Source organism: Struthio camelus, chromosome 3 (genome assembly GCF_040807025.1).
Source record: "Struthio camelus isolate bStrCam1 chromosome 3, bStrCam1.hap1, whole genome shotgun sequence".
NCBI classification, from domain to species: Eukaryota; Metazoa; Chordata; class Aves; order Struthioniformes; family Struthionidae; genus Struthio; species Struthio camelus.
In genome coordinates, this window is record NC_090944.1 from 96,952,633 (window position 1) to 96,968,767 (window position 16,135).

At 35.8% G+C, this 16,135-nt stretch overlaps 1 protein-coding gene across 2 annotated transcripts in view; it reads left to right on the forward strand.

The window, feature by feature from the left end:
- Positions 1-16,135, forward strand: part of FMN2 (formin 2) — a 195,273-nt gene that overhangs the window by 140,693 nt on the left and 38,445 nt on the right. For both annotated transcript variants that reach the window (XM_068939260.1, XM_068939261.1), the window contains one exon: positions 4,721-4,813. In XM_068939260.1, coding sequence (XP_068795361.1) covers positions 4,721-4,813 — 93 coding nt within the window. The remainder of the gene's footprint in view (positions 1-4,720; positions 4,814-16,135) is intronic.

The window sequence follows — 16,135 nt, forward strand, 5'->3', positions numbered from 1 at the left end:
AGTTTGAATTCACTGCCTCTTTAGTAACTTTCTCTCTCAAGATATTTTGAAGTGTCTGGATGCGTTTCTTTTATTCTTTGTCAATAATTTTGGTGCAAATCAGAATGAAGATTTTCACAATTAAGCGTTAAATATTTTATTGGAAAATGTTATCTGTGGTATGATGCATATATCCATATTCTGTTGCAAAGATGCTTTCAGTCTTATATAATAAAATGCCAAATCTCTCAAGGTAAATAGTAACAAAATGATATAGCAACAAATATAGGTTTTGGTCAGTCCTACAGTTACCTGCACAGTTTACCTTTACAGAAGCTCTTATTGTGTTAACCAAATTAAATATTTACTTTTACCTACTCATCAGCTGTATAGCCACAAGTTCTGGCTGTTTGTTCAGCTGTCACTGAAAGGGTTAATTGCTGCAGCTATGCTGCATGCAGACTCCTAAACCTAAACCAGATGTAAACTAAAGCCAGGCTTTCAGTCAATCTGTGAGTCATATTTTACTGTCCTTAAAACTCCAAACAAGGAGCTGCCTATGGAAGCCCTTGAAGACTCCGCAGTTCTTAGTGTAAGTCTTTACAATTCCAAAAAAATAAATAAAAGAAAATTAAGAACTCTTTCTGTACTTGTGGCTGAGTTCATCAGAGCTTGTCTTTTCATGAGGCCAATATTGTTCCCTTTCTCGTAAAGTCTAAGCTTTCTTTTAAAGTCACAGGTTGTAGCTGTAAGGAATACCAAAAACACTGAGGAAGTAGTGAAAACAGTGGTTGTACTCTGCTTGCTTTCTAGACAAGTTCAGCACAGGCACATCTCCTGTAGGAGCATAAGTGCTCAGAACTGCTGAAAGTTAGGGACATAATTTCAAAACTTCTTTAGAGATTTAGAGATTTAAAAATAAATAGTCTATTAGCTATTAATGTAACTTGTGCTCTTAAGTATCTTAGACAGTCTTGAAAATCCTCCCAAATTCTATAGGACTTTTCTAGGTAAGTATGTGGTTTCAGATGTGATTAACCAAAACAACCTGATGATCTTCAGTTAATTACCTGTCCCAGGATAATTCACAGTTCTATTTGCTTTCTTATTGTTTCTTTTGGATGTGACATGAAGCTTGTTTGTTTTGGGGGTGTTGAAACAAAAATCATACTGCCCTTTATTATCCTGACCAATTACATTAAGCCTGAGGAGCAGCTGATCATCTGCTCACGTCATTTTCTTCCAAAAGGCATCTCATTTAGCAGAGATTTGGCCTGTGCTTCCAAGGGCCCAAATTTGGTATGCAATGGAATGGGTTAAAAAAATTCTATTAAAAAAGAATTTTGCATCTTGAAAACAATTTTTTCTCTTTTAAAAAAAAAAAAAAAGTTGAATGTTACATATGATACCTTACTTTCTATTAAGCAAGAAAACGGGATTCTTCTGTGCTTTCTTTTGGCTTTTAAATGAATTATGCATCATTTGCAATCCAGGAACAGGGTGAATTAAGTTTGTCAACAGTAAGACCATTTACCTGAAGTTTCATTCAGATCAATTGAATTTGAACCACATGTTCCCCCTGTAAAATCCTAATACAGTAGGTGAACAATAACTGTTTTTATCTTCACTGAAAACACAAGGTTACTCCCAGCACCCTAGGAGATTAAAGATTTTGCACAAATACACGTTATAAGGAAAAAAAAAAATCTGTAATTCTCTGCCGTATGTGTCAATGAATATACTGGGATATAAAAAAAATATAACTGGGTTGTAGGACAGACAGACATGGGCTTTAATGTAATTCTCATAAATTGATTAAGTTGGGTTTTTTTTAGGTTCTGTTTCTTGATAGATTGGTAGTGGTGTAAGAACAAAATACACCATAAGCATCTTATTCACTCCTGCTGCTGCTCAATACTACTTAGCTCTATTTAACTTGTACCTCTCCAAGAACTACAAAGGGTTGATACTCTGTTTCTAGTCTAAGCTGAAAATTTACATGTCAAGAGTGAACAGAAAGACTATCCTGAAAATGTGCACGTGAGATTTTCATCAACTGTAGAAGCGCTTTAGCAAAGAATCTCATCAGCGCTTGAGGTAGATCTGAACTCTTATTTTTCTGAGCATCAGTGATCTTGGTCTTTTCTTGGGTGGGGGGAAAAAGATCTGGAGAAACAAGACCTATACTTCTCTCAAATTATCTGAGATATCAGGAGTTATCTTGAGTTGCAGACATTAAATGGAGAGACTAAAATGTTTTACTTCTATGAAGAATGTGTAACCCATATCCTGGAAGAAGATATGGAATGTGAGTGATATGAAATGGAACATTATGGCAGGTTGTATAGCATCTTTCAGCCCTGTCACTTATTTCTGGATAGGAGGAAAGTTTAGTAGAAATTCTTTACTACCATATGTCACTGTCAGAATTTGTTCCTTTGTGGAATGGTATGTGGCTTCTCTATTTGTTCATCTATTGTATGCTCTGTGAAAATGCATGGTTATTTGAGTGCCCTACCTATATCAGTCACGGTGACTAACGTTTGTTTAAGAATCTTCAAGATACTTTGGAAACTTTTGGGATGCAGTTGTTTTTATACTGTTTATAAAAAGATTTTCAATGGAATTAACAAAATTTCTTTTCTAGAAGTGTCAAAACACGTATTTTTTGGAACAGTCTTCAGATGCAGCAAAAACGTCCGTATAGGAAAGGAATACTGAATCACTTTACAAGTTACGTTTGACCAACATTTATCAAATAAAGGAAGTGTTTCATCCAGCCTTAGAAACATTTCACATGAAGCAATAATACCATTTTTATATTTCACTTTGCATAGGACTGAATGTTTTACAAGCTTGTCTACGTGATAACACATAATGTTTTGTGGATTATTTTTAAAATGTTGCTTCATAGGTAGAGTTGCTGATTTAATTAAAATATCTATTCATGCTATTTTTTTTTCTAAAAATCTTCTGGTACTTATTTTGATTTTATGCTAAGCTAAATAAAAATATGAAACTGAAATTGTTATCGTCACCCTGGCATAACTCCATTTGTGTGGATTTACTGAATATTTGATTTGAGTCAGTTTTCCTTTCTGTGTATGTGCATTTTAAAAATTAATTTCTCTAATTGTCTTTGATAAATTACAACCATGAGAAACAGTGATCAAACAGTACCTCTCAGATCTAAAGTTGTATCCTCCAAGGATCTGCCCCAGACCTAGGACACCAGAGTAGTACAATTGAGGTGAATCAATTTTTACAGCTAACAGTAGAAAAGAGTGATGTGACTACCATCGTATCTGCTTATCTTTAGCTTTCTGACTTGAATGACTAGGTACCCATCTGCAAGGGGTTGGCTGGCCAGCAGTGGTCACAAGCAATGAACCTCTGTATTTGTAGCACTTTATCTTTAATTGCCATACCACCGTTTTCTTTTGGACATATCATTAACTTTTTGCTGGAAACCAGATACTGGTATTATTAATAGATTATAAGTTTGTGCTTGGTTGAGTGAGAGTGAGATGACGACTGGTTTCTGATTTTTCTTTTTCTGAAACCGCTTCAAATTTTACACAATCACATTTCTAGTGTGTGTAATAGTGATACATTTAAGTGATATATTTACCTATTCTTTCTGATTCTCAAAAACAGACTACAATTCTCATCTGTACATATTTGGAATGATGCCATTGTAGACGTCGTTTGCTTTTATATTTAAAGGAAATCATTATGATAGTATATTCTGCTTCTTCAAAATTTTTTTTTATGTCTAACTATTTTTCTGTATTTAAACATACTGAAATGATCCTGTTTACCTAAAAGAAATCCTAGAGAGTAAATAAGGATAATGCGTTTCTGTGTGTGTGCACTTTTATTGAAAATTTTGAGGCACGATCAAGCAGGGTTAATTTGTGTTGCAAAGTGATAGGAATTTATCACCTCCTGAAGAGATTTCCACTCTAATACAGATCAGAGCTTAGCATTCTCCCAAAGTAGCGTCATGTCTTCTATTGCCCTAAACTGAGTTAGCTTGGGTAGTTGGTGGGAGCGTGATCATACCAACTCATCAGTGACTAGTCTGTGTCAGGCTGCTTCAGGCTTCAGCTTTTCTGCCCTAGATTATAGTGCAACAAGAACCATTCTGACATTCTCCAAGGCCTATCATAGAGTTTAGGCTATGATAACTATAGTATTATGTTCTTGTACTTTAAACATTTTGCACAATTACCCTCGAACAATGCAAGACCACTACATCTTTCATTTTAGCAGGTATCAAGCCCTCATCCATACTTTACTTGCCAAATTAAGATCCTTCCTTCTCTGTGGTACAGATTTAGCACCTGAACTTTGTTTTGACTCACGTATCCTCACCTGAGTACAGAGGAATCAGCATGCATGGCGTGGGGTCTGAGTTTATAATTTTCTTCACATAACTTCGGTTCTCTTAAAATTGTCTTTCTCCTTTAAAACAATTGGATTCTTTTGTTCATTTCTACTGCTGCTCGTTTAACCCAACACACTGGCCATCTTATCTTTATATTTTGATCAGAAACATTTGACTAGGAACATAACACCTCCTGAAAACATTGCTAGAGTGTTTATACTTGAAATAGTGTATTTGAAGCCTGTATTCTAGCCGTGCCACTGGCTATTAATTCAAGAGCGTCTTTTAGTACAGTATGCATAGCTATACCATAATGTGTCATCCTAAACTAATCTGTTGCTTCAATTTCAGTATGCGAGACAGAAGCAGCAAAAGTTTATCAGCTATCACTAGAAGAGCACCTCCAGCCTTTCAAAGACAGCATGGAGCAATTCATTAGTCAAGGTAAATAATGAATCGTCATTTAACCTTTTCATGACATTTCAAAGGAAAGTTATAGGAACAATGTTTATACATTGTGAGAAAGGGACTGTTTATTTTGGCATCATAGAAAGATGTGGATTAGTTTAATCAGATGCCACACAGTTCTAAAAGATTTGCAAGATGACTCTGTTGTACTGTAGGTGACTCACTCTCTTCTGTATGACAGCAAAGACAAATGCTATTGGCTTGAGTGTGTGATCTTCCGATAAGTTCAACATTCCAATAGAAAACAATTTTACAACCTTTGTTCCTTGAAAAATTATTGAAGCTGGATCCATCTTGTTAACGTCTTTCCAAGGCGATAATTCTTTTGTAAGTGCCAAAAACATGCTGTATGTGTAACAAAAGTAGTTACAGGTTTTCCAGATATAAGGCAAATCCATATGAAATACTTGGATGTGAATAGTGGAAAATGCTGCAAGATAAAACATATAAGAAGTATCCACAAAGAACTGGCATTTTGAGTGCTAGAAGCCGTGCACATTAACGGTGAATAGACTATGCCTGCAATGCTGTGCTAGACTCTTTTTTTACAAGACTGTGAGAGGAGTGGATAACTTCAATGGCAGACTAGAAGTATGTCAGAGCATCTTTTAAAATACTGCTCTGAGTACATTCTCTATTGACCAATTAATTCTTTTGATAGAATTTAGAGTGCAATGTATGAGGGTGACAATGGCCTAGTAAGCATACATCCATTTCTTTTTAACTTTGCTGACCACATTGCCTCTTCTTCTACTTTGATATTGCATTTTATAATGGAAGACAGATCTGTTATCTGCTAATCGGGTAAGTTATGTGAAAAGTCAGTTTCTGCTGCTTATTCAACATAGCTCTCAGTAATTCTTTACCCTAGACCTCTGTTAATTGGCTATCATTTATAGAAATTATTACTGACTGACTGTCCATTGTTTGAGAGGTCAGTCAGATACATGTTTATCTTTTATTGACTAGAATATTCAAGATGAGCATCTATCTGAACAGTTCGAAAATGGAATATGTATATTATACACTGATCCACACTGTGGGACTCCTGATCAAAGTGAATACATTCAATTAGCAATTTGTATATATAATTATTGCAAAAGCACCACTTTGAGCCATCAAATGTGAATTGATGTTTCTGAAGACCAAAGTCAGTTCCTAAAGTTTGGCAAACAGACTGCTGTGTGCTGCAATGAATGTGATGTATAAATATTACATTAGTGGCGTGGTTAAATATGTAGCTAGTGTTTTGCATTAGGTCTATATTATTAGTGATATATGTAAATAGAGGACAATCAACTCACTTGTTAGTCTGACACAGGTCACTAATGGTGCACTGTAAATCACACCACGTTTGCACATTAACCTTAATAAGAGAGTAACAAATCAAATTTGGGGGTTATATTACGTTATCTGTTATATGTTACATATATTTGTTAGATTTCTTTCACTTCTTTCAGAAAGCTTTAGCACTCTTAGAAGTATCTGACTCTGTATTTTAGCCTGCTTACAAGTTTTTGACTATGAATTCCAGACGGTATTTACAGAGGATAAGCAATAGTAATCTGTTCTATTTTTTGCAAGGATGTATGATTTCCTTCCTTGCTTACGTGTCTGTATTTTGGGAAAGTAAGAAAAAAGATACAAATGCGTCTCGTCTAAAGAACTGTGCTATGTTCCCATGCTATTAGTAGATATTGCCAGGTCATTGACAAAAGAAGAAACCCATAATGTCAGTAAGTTGTCGTTGTATTTTAATGGAAATAATTGGAACTGAGAATTGTGACCTTAAATGTATTGTGAATAAACAATTTCTACATTTATTTAAGACTGCAAGGACTACTTTTCAGAATTAGTTGCAATATAAGAAAGACAAAGGTTAACATATAGGAAAAAAGAATCCCTGGTTAAGTTCCAAAAATAAAGTAATTTTAAATACCTTTCATTATGAAATCCTTTGTTTTTACTTCATGGGATTGAATTCAGACTTGAAAGAGGCCATGTTTAAAGCAGGATTTCTCTTTCCTGTTCAGTGTTTGACAGGCTTTTGATCTAGATATTTTTTCTAAGGGCTTTTGTTGTTTATGTAGACATAATCGATGAGTCTTTTCAGCTAGACTGCACACATGATCATTTAGAAAAACAGAAGGACAATTCTTGGCACCTTTTGGGGATTTGTGTTTATATAACATATGCTCTGGGCAAAGAAAAATCAAGCTTTAAGTTTTTATCTTTCCGAGTTCCAGTTTCTCTAAAGTCAGAAAAAGTTTTAACTTATAATTCAGATGAAAAGCATTTTTCATAGGGCTGAATAATTTGGCATGTTTATATGATGCATTTTCAGAGTAGATAACTTGTGTGCATAATGGGACCCAAAAGTTCAAAGTAGCTAGTTATTTACAACATATTCACTTGTACTTGTTGCTAGCAGCTAAAATGGAAAATGGTTTTCCCATAGGCAAGACATTTGGACACCAATTAAGTATCCCTGGCAAGGAGTTAGAAAGGCACTGCTTTATAAGAATAGTTACTGTCTGGCACAGTTATGTAACTTTTAATTCAGTTATTGTTACCAGTCTAGCTGATTGTTACTATTAATAAAAATCTGTGTTTTTTTAATGTTAACATATTTATTGGGTTCAGCAGAGACAAAAAAGGCCACATATTAAAGTTCTTTTAGTTTACTTTTAAAGATCATTCCAGTAAAAGGATGAAGAAGGGGAAGAAGCAAGGGAAGTGTTCAGAGTCATAACATTTTAAATTAAAATGCTAGTGGGGTATATGATTGAGATGGTCCAGTTTTTGCCTTGCTAGTGAGTAGGCTAAATCATCAGTACATTCATCAAAATATAATAGGTAGTCAAAGGGTCCCAGTCCCTTTTCTGATGAACTTCAGTGTCATTTTTAAATTGATCACTCTACTTAACAGAAGATCAAACTGTCATATCATCTCTGTATTAGATTTAGAGAATATTTGTAAGTATGCTCTATCCTATGCATTGCTGAGAGCCTGTGTGCCTCGAGACCTCCAACACAACCCTTTCTGTTCTCCCCCATTTTCTGTCCTTCTCTTTTTTGGGACCACATGGTGTAAACCATCTGTCAGAAGATATATAACACGTGGTTTTTACCTTTATTCAAATGGTAATCGTTTATGCTGAAATGCTCCATAGCTGCAGGGAATTTTGTTGTTGTTGTTTTTTTTTTTTTAGATTAAGCTACTTCCGAAAGGAGTTTGTGAAAAAATGTCAAAGTGTATTAGACTTTTAAAAGGCATATTGTTTTGTTTGTTACATGTTTCTAACCGTTTTCTTGAAGGCTTCCAGTATTTGGGTGATATGAAACACAAGCCTGACATTTAGTAGATAAACGGTCCTGTTCCAATGAAAAGTTTTTCAGGCCAAACTGCCAGCATCTGAAAAGTATTGTTTGCATCTGCTAGGGTATGTCTTCAGTGAAATTTTCTGTTAGTAAGTTACTCCATACAAGTTACCTTGGTTTGAGTAAGAGAGATCACAATGGAGAACACTATTTGAGGAGTCTGTCCCTTAAGATCTTAGTTGTGGTTGGAACAGGGACACAAAGGAATGTGAGATCACATCTACTGGCTCAGAAAGCTAGAAAGTTAGTCTATTGCTTCTTTTCCATGGGGTTACGCGGCAATGTGTCTACCTCCTCAGGTTGCACAGGTGGGGGACAACAAGTGTGAAAGTACTAGAGGGCACTAATCAGCAAGCAAATTGTAGAGGAGTCTCATTAGCAGTTTAGTCCTTTAACTTGGTCCCCACTTGGTAGCATAGCCAGCTCTCAGAAGAATGTGTGTGGGTGACCCACAAATGAGTCACGACACCTCGATTTTAACTGTAGTTAACCTCGCAGTGAAAAGCAGCCTTTGAGTGTTTGCTGTTGGGACTCTAGCTAGGCTGTGTGTACTCGTCAGCCTGACGAGGCAGGAAACTTCAGATAGAAGGTAGTAGCTGCCACCCCTTAGAAAAGTAGGCCTGGTGTGGGACCTAGGAAGAGGCAATATGTTTGAATCACAGCTTTTCCACTTAGATACTAAAAATTATTTTAGAGTCACAGACTTGAAAGATGAGAAAGTTATCAGATACTGTATTCAGAAGCCAAACTGGTATCATTAGTTTTAGACTTTAGAAAAAGCATTATAATTTGGAATATTTAAGCACTAGAATGGACTGCTTATAGAAGAAGTAAAAACATAGTTTTCAGATGTTTCACTGATTTATCGAAAAAATATTTAGACTAATTCTGGTATGCTTGTCAGTTAGGGTGAGCAAGGTCATCACTCAATCTTAGCTTCCTTCTAGTTTTGTTTTACAAAATTCTGTAATGCTGTTCTTGTTAGTGAATGCCTGCACCAGGCTTCGTTTGGCTGGACCCGGGAATACAGACTACTCTCCAGACCTGAGTTCTAGCCACATCCTTGTAGTCCTGCAGAATAAAGATGCTAAAATTGTCCTCTGGGATGAAGTGTCTGTAACATTCTCCATCTTTTGCCAAGGACAGCATTCAGGAATCCAGTTTCCAAATCTTTAGTAAATGGACGTATAAATCACAAAGTGTGTTGTATTTATCTCTGTAGCTGCAACCAGATAGTTGGCCATAACTTGCTCTTTTAGGTCAGGCAGCAAAAGGCTGTGCATCATCAGATGATGGATTGTGAATGAAACTAAAGCATCAGGCTGAATCTTGGATGGCTGGGTTCAGTTCCTGGCTCCAGAAGAAGCAGTGCAGATGATTGCCAAATGAACGTTGCTAGGGTAATCTTAATTCTGGCATTTTCCAGAATGATTGATTTTGCAGATTCCGTTTTCTTTAAATGTTGCTTTTATGATTTGGTTACTATAATGGAGAACGTAGCATTACTTCTTAATTTTCCTAAAAATAATTCTGTGACTAAAAATATTATTGGGAATATATACTAAGAAATATTTGTGTTTTTCTTAAACAAAAAAGAATACCCAGACCACTAAAGGGTTTGAATATTGGTAGAGTTATGTGGAGGCATTCACTTTAAATATTTAGATTTGCAAAATATATTTATTAGTAGGATAAAAAAATCAAAGTTTTTCACTTTAAAAGAGATTGTTGGAGGAATATGAAGAAGGAGCAACATACAAACACTAGAACAAAAGATGGAGGAATTTACACTAAAATAAATTAATTCTGTTAATGTTTACATTTCTATGTTAGTATTCTTTTCCTTGGATTATTGAAATAGCTTTTTAAACTTGCTCTTTGAGTGCTGGAAGTATTTTTTTTTAATCTCACACTGACACGTTAATGCTAATAAATAGTTTAACATCAGTATTGTATAAACTTATCCTTACCTCAGTTGTCAGCACCTTCACTGGTATGCATTATTATATAATAATCCTAATTCACATTGTTTTGTATTTGCACCGCTAAAAAGGCTTAAATGAATTAGCCTCACCTTGCCTCAAAGACAAGGCCAAGACGTGAAAGGCCAAGCCTTTAGACTGGGGATGGCAGCTCTCTGTTCCTTCAGCACAAGACCTAATTTAAGCATTTTTATACATATCCATAGGCATGTTTATAGGTTGTCCACTGTGGACAGCACAGCTATGGTACAGTAAAAAGATAAATTGACTTTAACTGGGAAAAGGGCAATACCATGAGAGTCAGAGTAACAAGAAACTAATACAGATCATTCACCCCTCAAAATTCTGAATGAATGCAGCAAATTCAAGCATTACTAGAAGTTAATTAAAATCTTGCTGATAATTAGGAAAAAAATATATAATACATGTTTTACACCCTTTCTCCAGTGAAACCCAAGATCCTTTCAGATAACATTGATTTTACCATTTAGTTCTTGGAATGGAGAAGGAAAAACAGAGACGTTAAAGCTTAAGGAAGGCTACTTAGCCTCTTCTTTGGTTCTAGTCAGCATGTCATGGCACGTTCTCTAGCACTGCAGGATGCAGGTTTACAGCTGGACAGTCTTCCTTTTAAATTAGGCCTGAAAAATCTTGCACTATCTACACTGTGCATAATAACATACATTCAGTCCCAGGTATAGTAACTAATAGTCTGTTTACTATCTAGTCCTGACCTGACTGAGATCGTTCTGCTGTGTAGGATTTTTGAATCAGTGGCAGGGAAGGTGGGGAGGTAGGTTTAGAGGAGGTACTCAAATATGCACATGAAATACAACATATTTTACTGCTTCGAATGTGACGTTATAGTGAGTAGTTCCTAAACACACATGGCTAGGGCATGATGGTGTGACATCTTTTCGGAAGACTCGGATCTGCGTCCTCTGTTCTCCCTCCTGTTCATATGACAATAGATGTCATCTTTCAAAGGGTGACAGATGACCTGTCCTTTACCAGATTGAGATGAATTAGAAGAGTGTGCTCAAATAGAAAATACCACAGTGGCCTCGCTCCAGTGGCTGCTCAGCAAAGCACGTACACCACATGTCGGAACCTGCGGTTCCTCTTGTACTGAGCAGGATTACTGTTGCAACAACACATCATCAGCCGGGTGAAAGTAACCCATCTCATGACAGTCTAAACTCAGCTTATGTTCCCCATCAGTAGGCGAACAGTCCAATGCTTGGTGAATTCTGCTTCACCGTGATAGCAACAGCCGACCTCAAAGGATCAAAAAGCAACATCCCTTAACACTTGGCTGCCACAAGCCAGTTTTCCCTGTGGCAACCTCTCTGACGCCTCCTGCTTAAAATCCAAAAAGTTAGGCGGATCGTGAGAAGGATGATGAGTGGGAGGTAGGACTTTTGCTGAATTTTGATCCTTAATGTTAACTAAAGTAGTCATTTCTTGGGGGAGTCTGCTTTTATATAGTCTGCTGTTGATAAAATAAGCTTAAGGTTTTTGTTTCAATAATTACATATTCATTAAAAGTTTAAGCTGTTGTTCCATGGATCTTATTCATAATCTATGGGGATAACATATAATTTGAGCTGTTGTGTGGGAGTGTGAAATGCCATTGGTTGGAATAAATACAAATGTGCATGTGTTTATCATAATTAGAAAAATGCTGAGCATATTAGATACTCCATCAACAGCTATCTTGAAGAAACCGGGGCCTAAATGAAGTATTTAAATGTTCTGTTTCATGTATGCATGAAAGTGTTAGCAAATGGGGGAGAGGGAGTGGGTGTTCTCTCTGCCCACAACTTTCTGTGAATTTGTTGTAGGAAATCCAGAAGGACATGGGAATCCTGCTGGCATTCCCAGAAGAAATCCTGCTTTCTTCCACTGCAAAATTTTCTTAGGGTGCATATACCAGATAATAATAATAATAAGCCATCCAAATGTTCTTGGATCTTTGTTCAGCATAAATAGAAATTCTCAAAACTATGGCAACGTAGCTGTAATGACTCATTGTAAAGGCATTGTATCTGTCAAAAAAAAAAAATCCTGGCTCCACTTGAAAGTTGCTGGAAAGCACATTCATAGCTAATTATAAACAAATACTAGTTAACACTTTAAATAAAAAGAGAAAAAAGCAAAAAGATTTAGAACATAGACAAGCAGATGAAAGGATTCTTGTTGCCTTCCATCTGAGATTACTCAGATGCATTCCTGTATTCAATTACCTGAGAAGATGTGATATTCCCTTAAGAGAGATCAGGAGATCAGAAGGGATGGCAGTTTCATGCATCTCCTTACTCATAGTCCTTTGAAACTGGTTCAGGAGAAATAGCTTAAATTGCAGCAGGGTTTGGGGCCAGACAGTGACTACAGACAGTAATCACTGGGTCAAGATCTTAACACAGACCAACAAAAAAAAATTCTGATGGAACAAAAGTTATTAGATGGACGTTTGAATCTAGGATAGACCTTCTCTTAGTATGACAAGGTCTACTCAAAATCATTTCTGAATCTGAACCAAAAGGTATATCTTTTTTTTTTAATTGTGCTTATCTATTATATTTGCATACACAAGCATTTGATAATCCTTATTAACTGTTATTTGGAGTATATTTTTTCATGAAACTCCTGGTGTTATTGCATATTCAATTTTAAGCTTAAGTTTTAATACTTTTTAGAAAGCCAGTAAGCATCAGCCCTGTCATCATTTAAAGATTAATGATCAACTTATTCTCACTTATAGTCTTACTCAAACCCGCTTCTTTTCCGATATTTTCTGTCATTAACGACTGCTTAGTTCTTCCTAGTGCTGCTCATGTCCTCTGCCCCATTAGGGCTTATTGTAGTAAAAATAAGACATTCAAAGAGAACAAACAACAAAAAAATTTAAAAAATGAAGACAGAGGACATTAGCAAGACCCAGGAGAGGAAGGAAGAGGGACTTTTAGGCCTTTCTAATGATTCTGATGTCTTGGACAGTTAATGTTGTCAGGTATTTGAGAAATGTGGTGTAGAATGGTATGCTGATGTCCAAATAAAATAGCTATAAGTATGAATCTATTGGATTTTTTAGAGCATTTGAAAATCACACCTACCACTGAGGAGAACGGAGCATCTTTCTTAAGATTAGGAGCTCTGGCAAAGTTCCTTGGGTTGGGCATTAGATTGTAATACCAGTATAACTAAATGCATCTGTTTGTGATGGTTGTTCATCTTGTGTCTTCCTTCTGTCTTTGCTTTCTTTCACTCCTGGTCACATGCATAAGATACCTGCAGAAGGTATCCTCATGGCCTCTGATGGCCATCTCAAGGCCTCCGTGAGACTGGGTCAGCAGAGGGGTGACTGTCCTACCTTCCACATTCTTTTTAAGAAAGTCTGTCTCTCAGCTTCAGCATCTGGCAGCTTTTTTGTTTTTAAGTTGGTAGCCCTGCTGGGGGAGATACTTGGTTTATTTTCACTAGTCCCAGCTAATATTCACTCAGCACCACTGTGGAAAAAGATATATTCTCTATAAAGACCTTGGAAAGGCCTGCAGCAAAGGTTGGAAAAGAATTATAAATAGAAATAATAAAACATAAAAATAAAAAGCCTTTCTAAGAATTTCACTGCTTTCAGTAATATGTATATAGCACAAGGACAGAACAGTCTCAGATTAAAAGAGCTGTCATAAGTTTTTAACCTCCCAGTTAGTCTTGGGGCAAATGTTTTTGAGATTTGTTGAATTGTCTGAAGGGGGTAAAGAATGAAATGTTGCATTTTCAAACAAGAAACTGAGAATTGAAAACAGAGAAAATATAAATTATATACAATGACTGTACATACAGAAAATAGAGAGTCTGTTTATATTAATGTAAATCTTTTTTTTAATGAGATTTAATGTTGAAGGTATAATTTAAATTTGGAGGATAATAACAAATAACAAGTTTGCTGGATAGAAATGAAAAAATACTTGACAGTACTCTTGGTTCGCAGAGTGGCTTGATTCCTGTAAAGAATTTAGCATAATATGTCTGACATATCACTTGCTATTGGGGTCAGTGGGGACAATTCATGGTCAAAAATGATTTACGTGTTTATCTTCGAATCCCACTTTGTTTAATTTTATCTTCTAGGCTTCTTTAAAAAAAAAAACAAACCACATTTGCAGAAAAGTGAATGATACTATTTGACTAAACACAATCATTTTCTAGGATGCCTGTGTATACAGCTCAGATTCAGTTATTTGAGATGCTTAATATTTTCTTAAATGTCTGTGTGATTTCAGTATGTCTATTCATACATGTGCCTTTGCAGAAGTTTATAGGTAATCTTTGCAGGATTGGAATATAAAAGAACTGGAAGAGCAAACATAAAACAAAGGCATTTATAATTCTGGAATGTGACTATATACTGATAACAACAGAGCTTTTGTGAATTAAGTTAATTAATTAGACTTTGTGAGGCCTTGTTAGAAAGATCATTCTGAATTTCTTGAAGTCAAGTTTTATGCCTCAGTTATAAAATATCACAGTAAATTAAAGAAGCTACAAAAAGCAGTAAGATAGACATTTAGAAGATCTAATGTGAGTGTATTTTAATGGAATATATATACCCTGTAGTTAAAAGATTTGACTGAAGAGTCTGGGATACAGTACAATCCTAGTTCTTGGGAAAGAATGACATAGGGAGGAAGGAATGTACTTGAATTTTGACCAAATATATAAAGTGTTTAGGAAGTATAGGCCTTGCTCTAAAGGGAGACAAACATTAAATAACATGAAGGTATCTTAATGGAAAAAGCACACAAACAGTGGAACAACATCGTGCAAGAAGGCATTAAGGCATTTCAAAAGAAGTATTGAAAAGCAAATTAGATAATTAATTCAGTGTACATAGTAGATACTAGATTACGGCAGCTCCTCTTGCTTGCTCCATGATAGGTCACTTTCCTCTAAAATGTTCTTTATTTAATATGGTAATGCTTTTCAAAATGGCCTAGGGTTATTTTTCAAATATATCCTTTTTAATATATTTTACAGAATATGTATGCTTTTAGGATTATGAGAGCTGCGTATAAAGCCTTACAAGATATTGAAAGAATGCAAGCAGAGATATAAAACTAAGTTTTATTTCTACTCCCTGCTGCATTGCATAAAATAGAGGGACTACTATTCCCTGGTATGATATATTCTTTAATAGAGTTGGAACAGTATCTTTAGAGGCTGTTTAGTAAATTAGTGTCAAGGATTAAAAAAAACTACTCCAAGCAGGAGATCAGAGAGAAGATGATGAGTTAATAAAATATGGAATATTTTCAGTTGGGATAGAGCACTGACCCAAGAACAGAAGCTCCTATATCTACTATGGGAGCCTACAAACAATCATTACTATAGTCATCTGAAGGATTCTGAATACATACAAAAGCAGATGTCCTGGATCACTACAAGACTTCTTTTAATCCGTTTCAGAGGGAAGCGCTAAAATTTTCTGAACTAATCTTGTTTTCTGAGGACAGAGAGACAGAATTTTTAGTGGCAGAGCTAAGCACCTGGAGTGCTCAGATGCCACTGTACACCTGCAAAGGACTGATTTGCCTGCTCCAGCCATTGCCGTGTTTCTGCAGATTCCGTAGGATTGCTATGAAATGAGTAGGAATTTTCTCTAGTTTGCTTCACCTCTTGGAGGAGTTTTCTTCTGTAAAAAGAAATACAGTTTTCTCTCAGCACGCTTATCTCCTCATGGACGCCTTTCAGCTTGTTTTCAGGACTTAATTGGTATAGGCTTGCCAAGAAGGAAGAATGTCAAACTGGTGCCTTTCAGGCGTTCTCCCTACTAACTGTGATGAACTGCTTTAGAGGCAGAAATGAGAGTAGAGATACATTATGCTGAATGAAACAGTAAACTCTAACATACTGTGGGACTCTTCAACTGAAT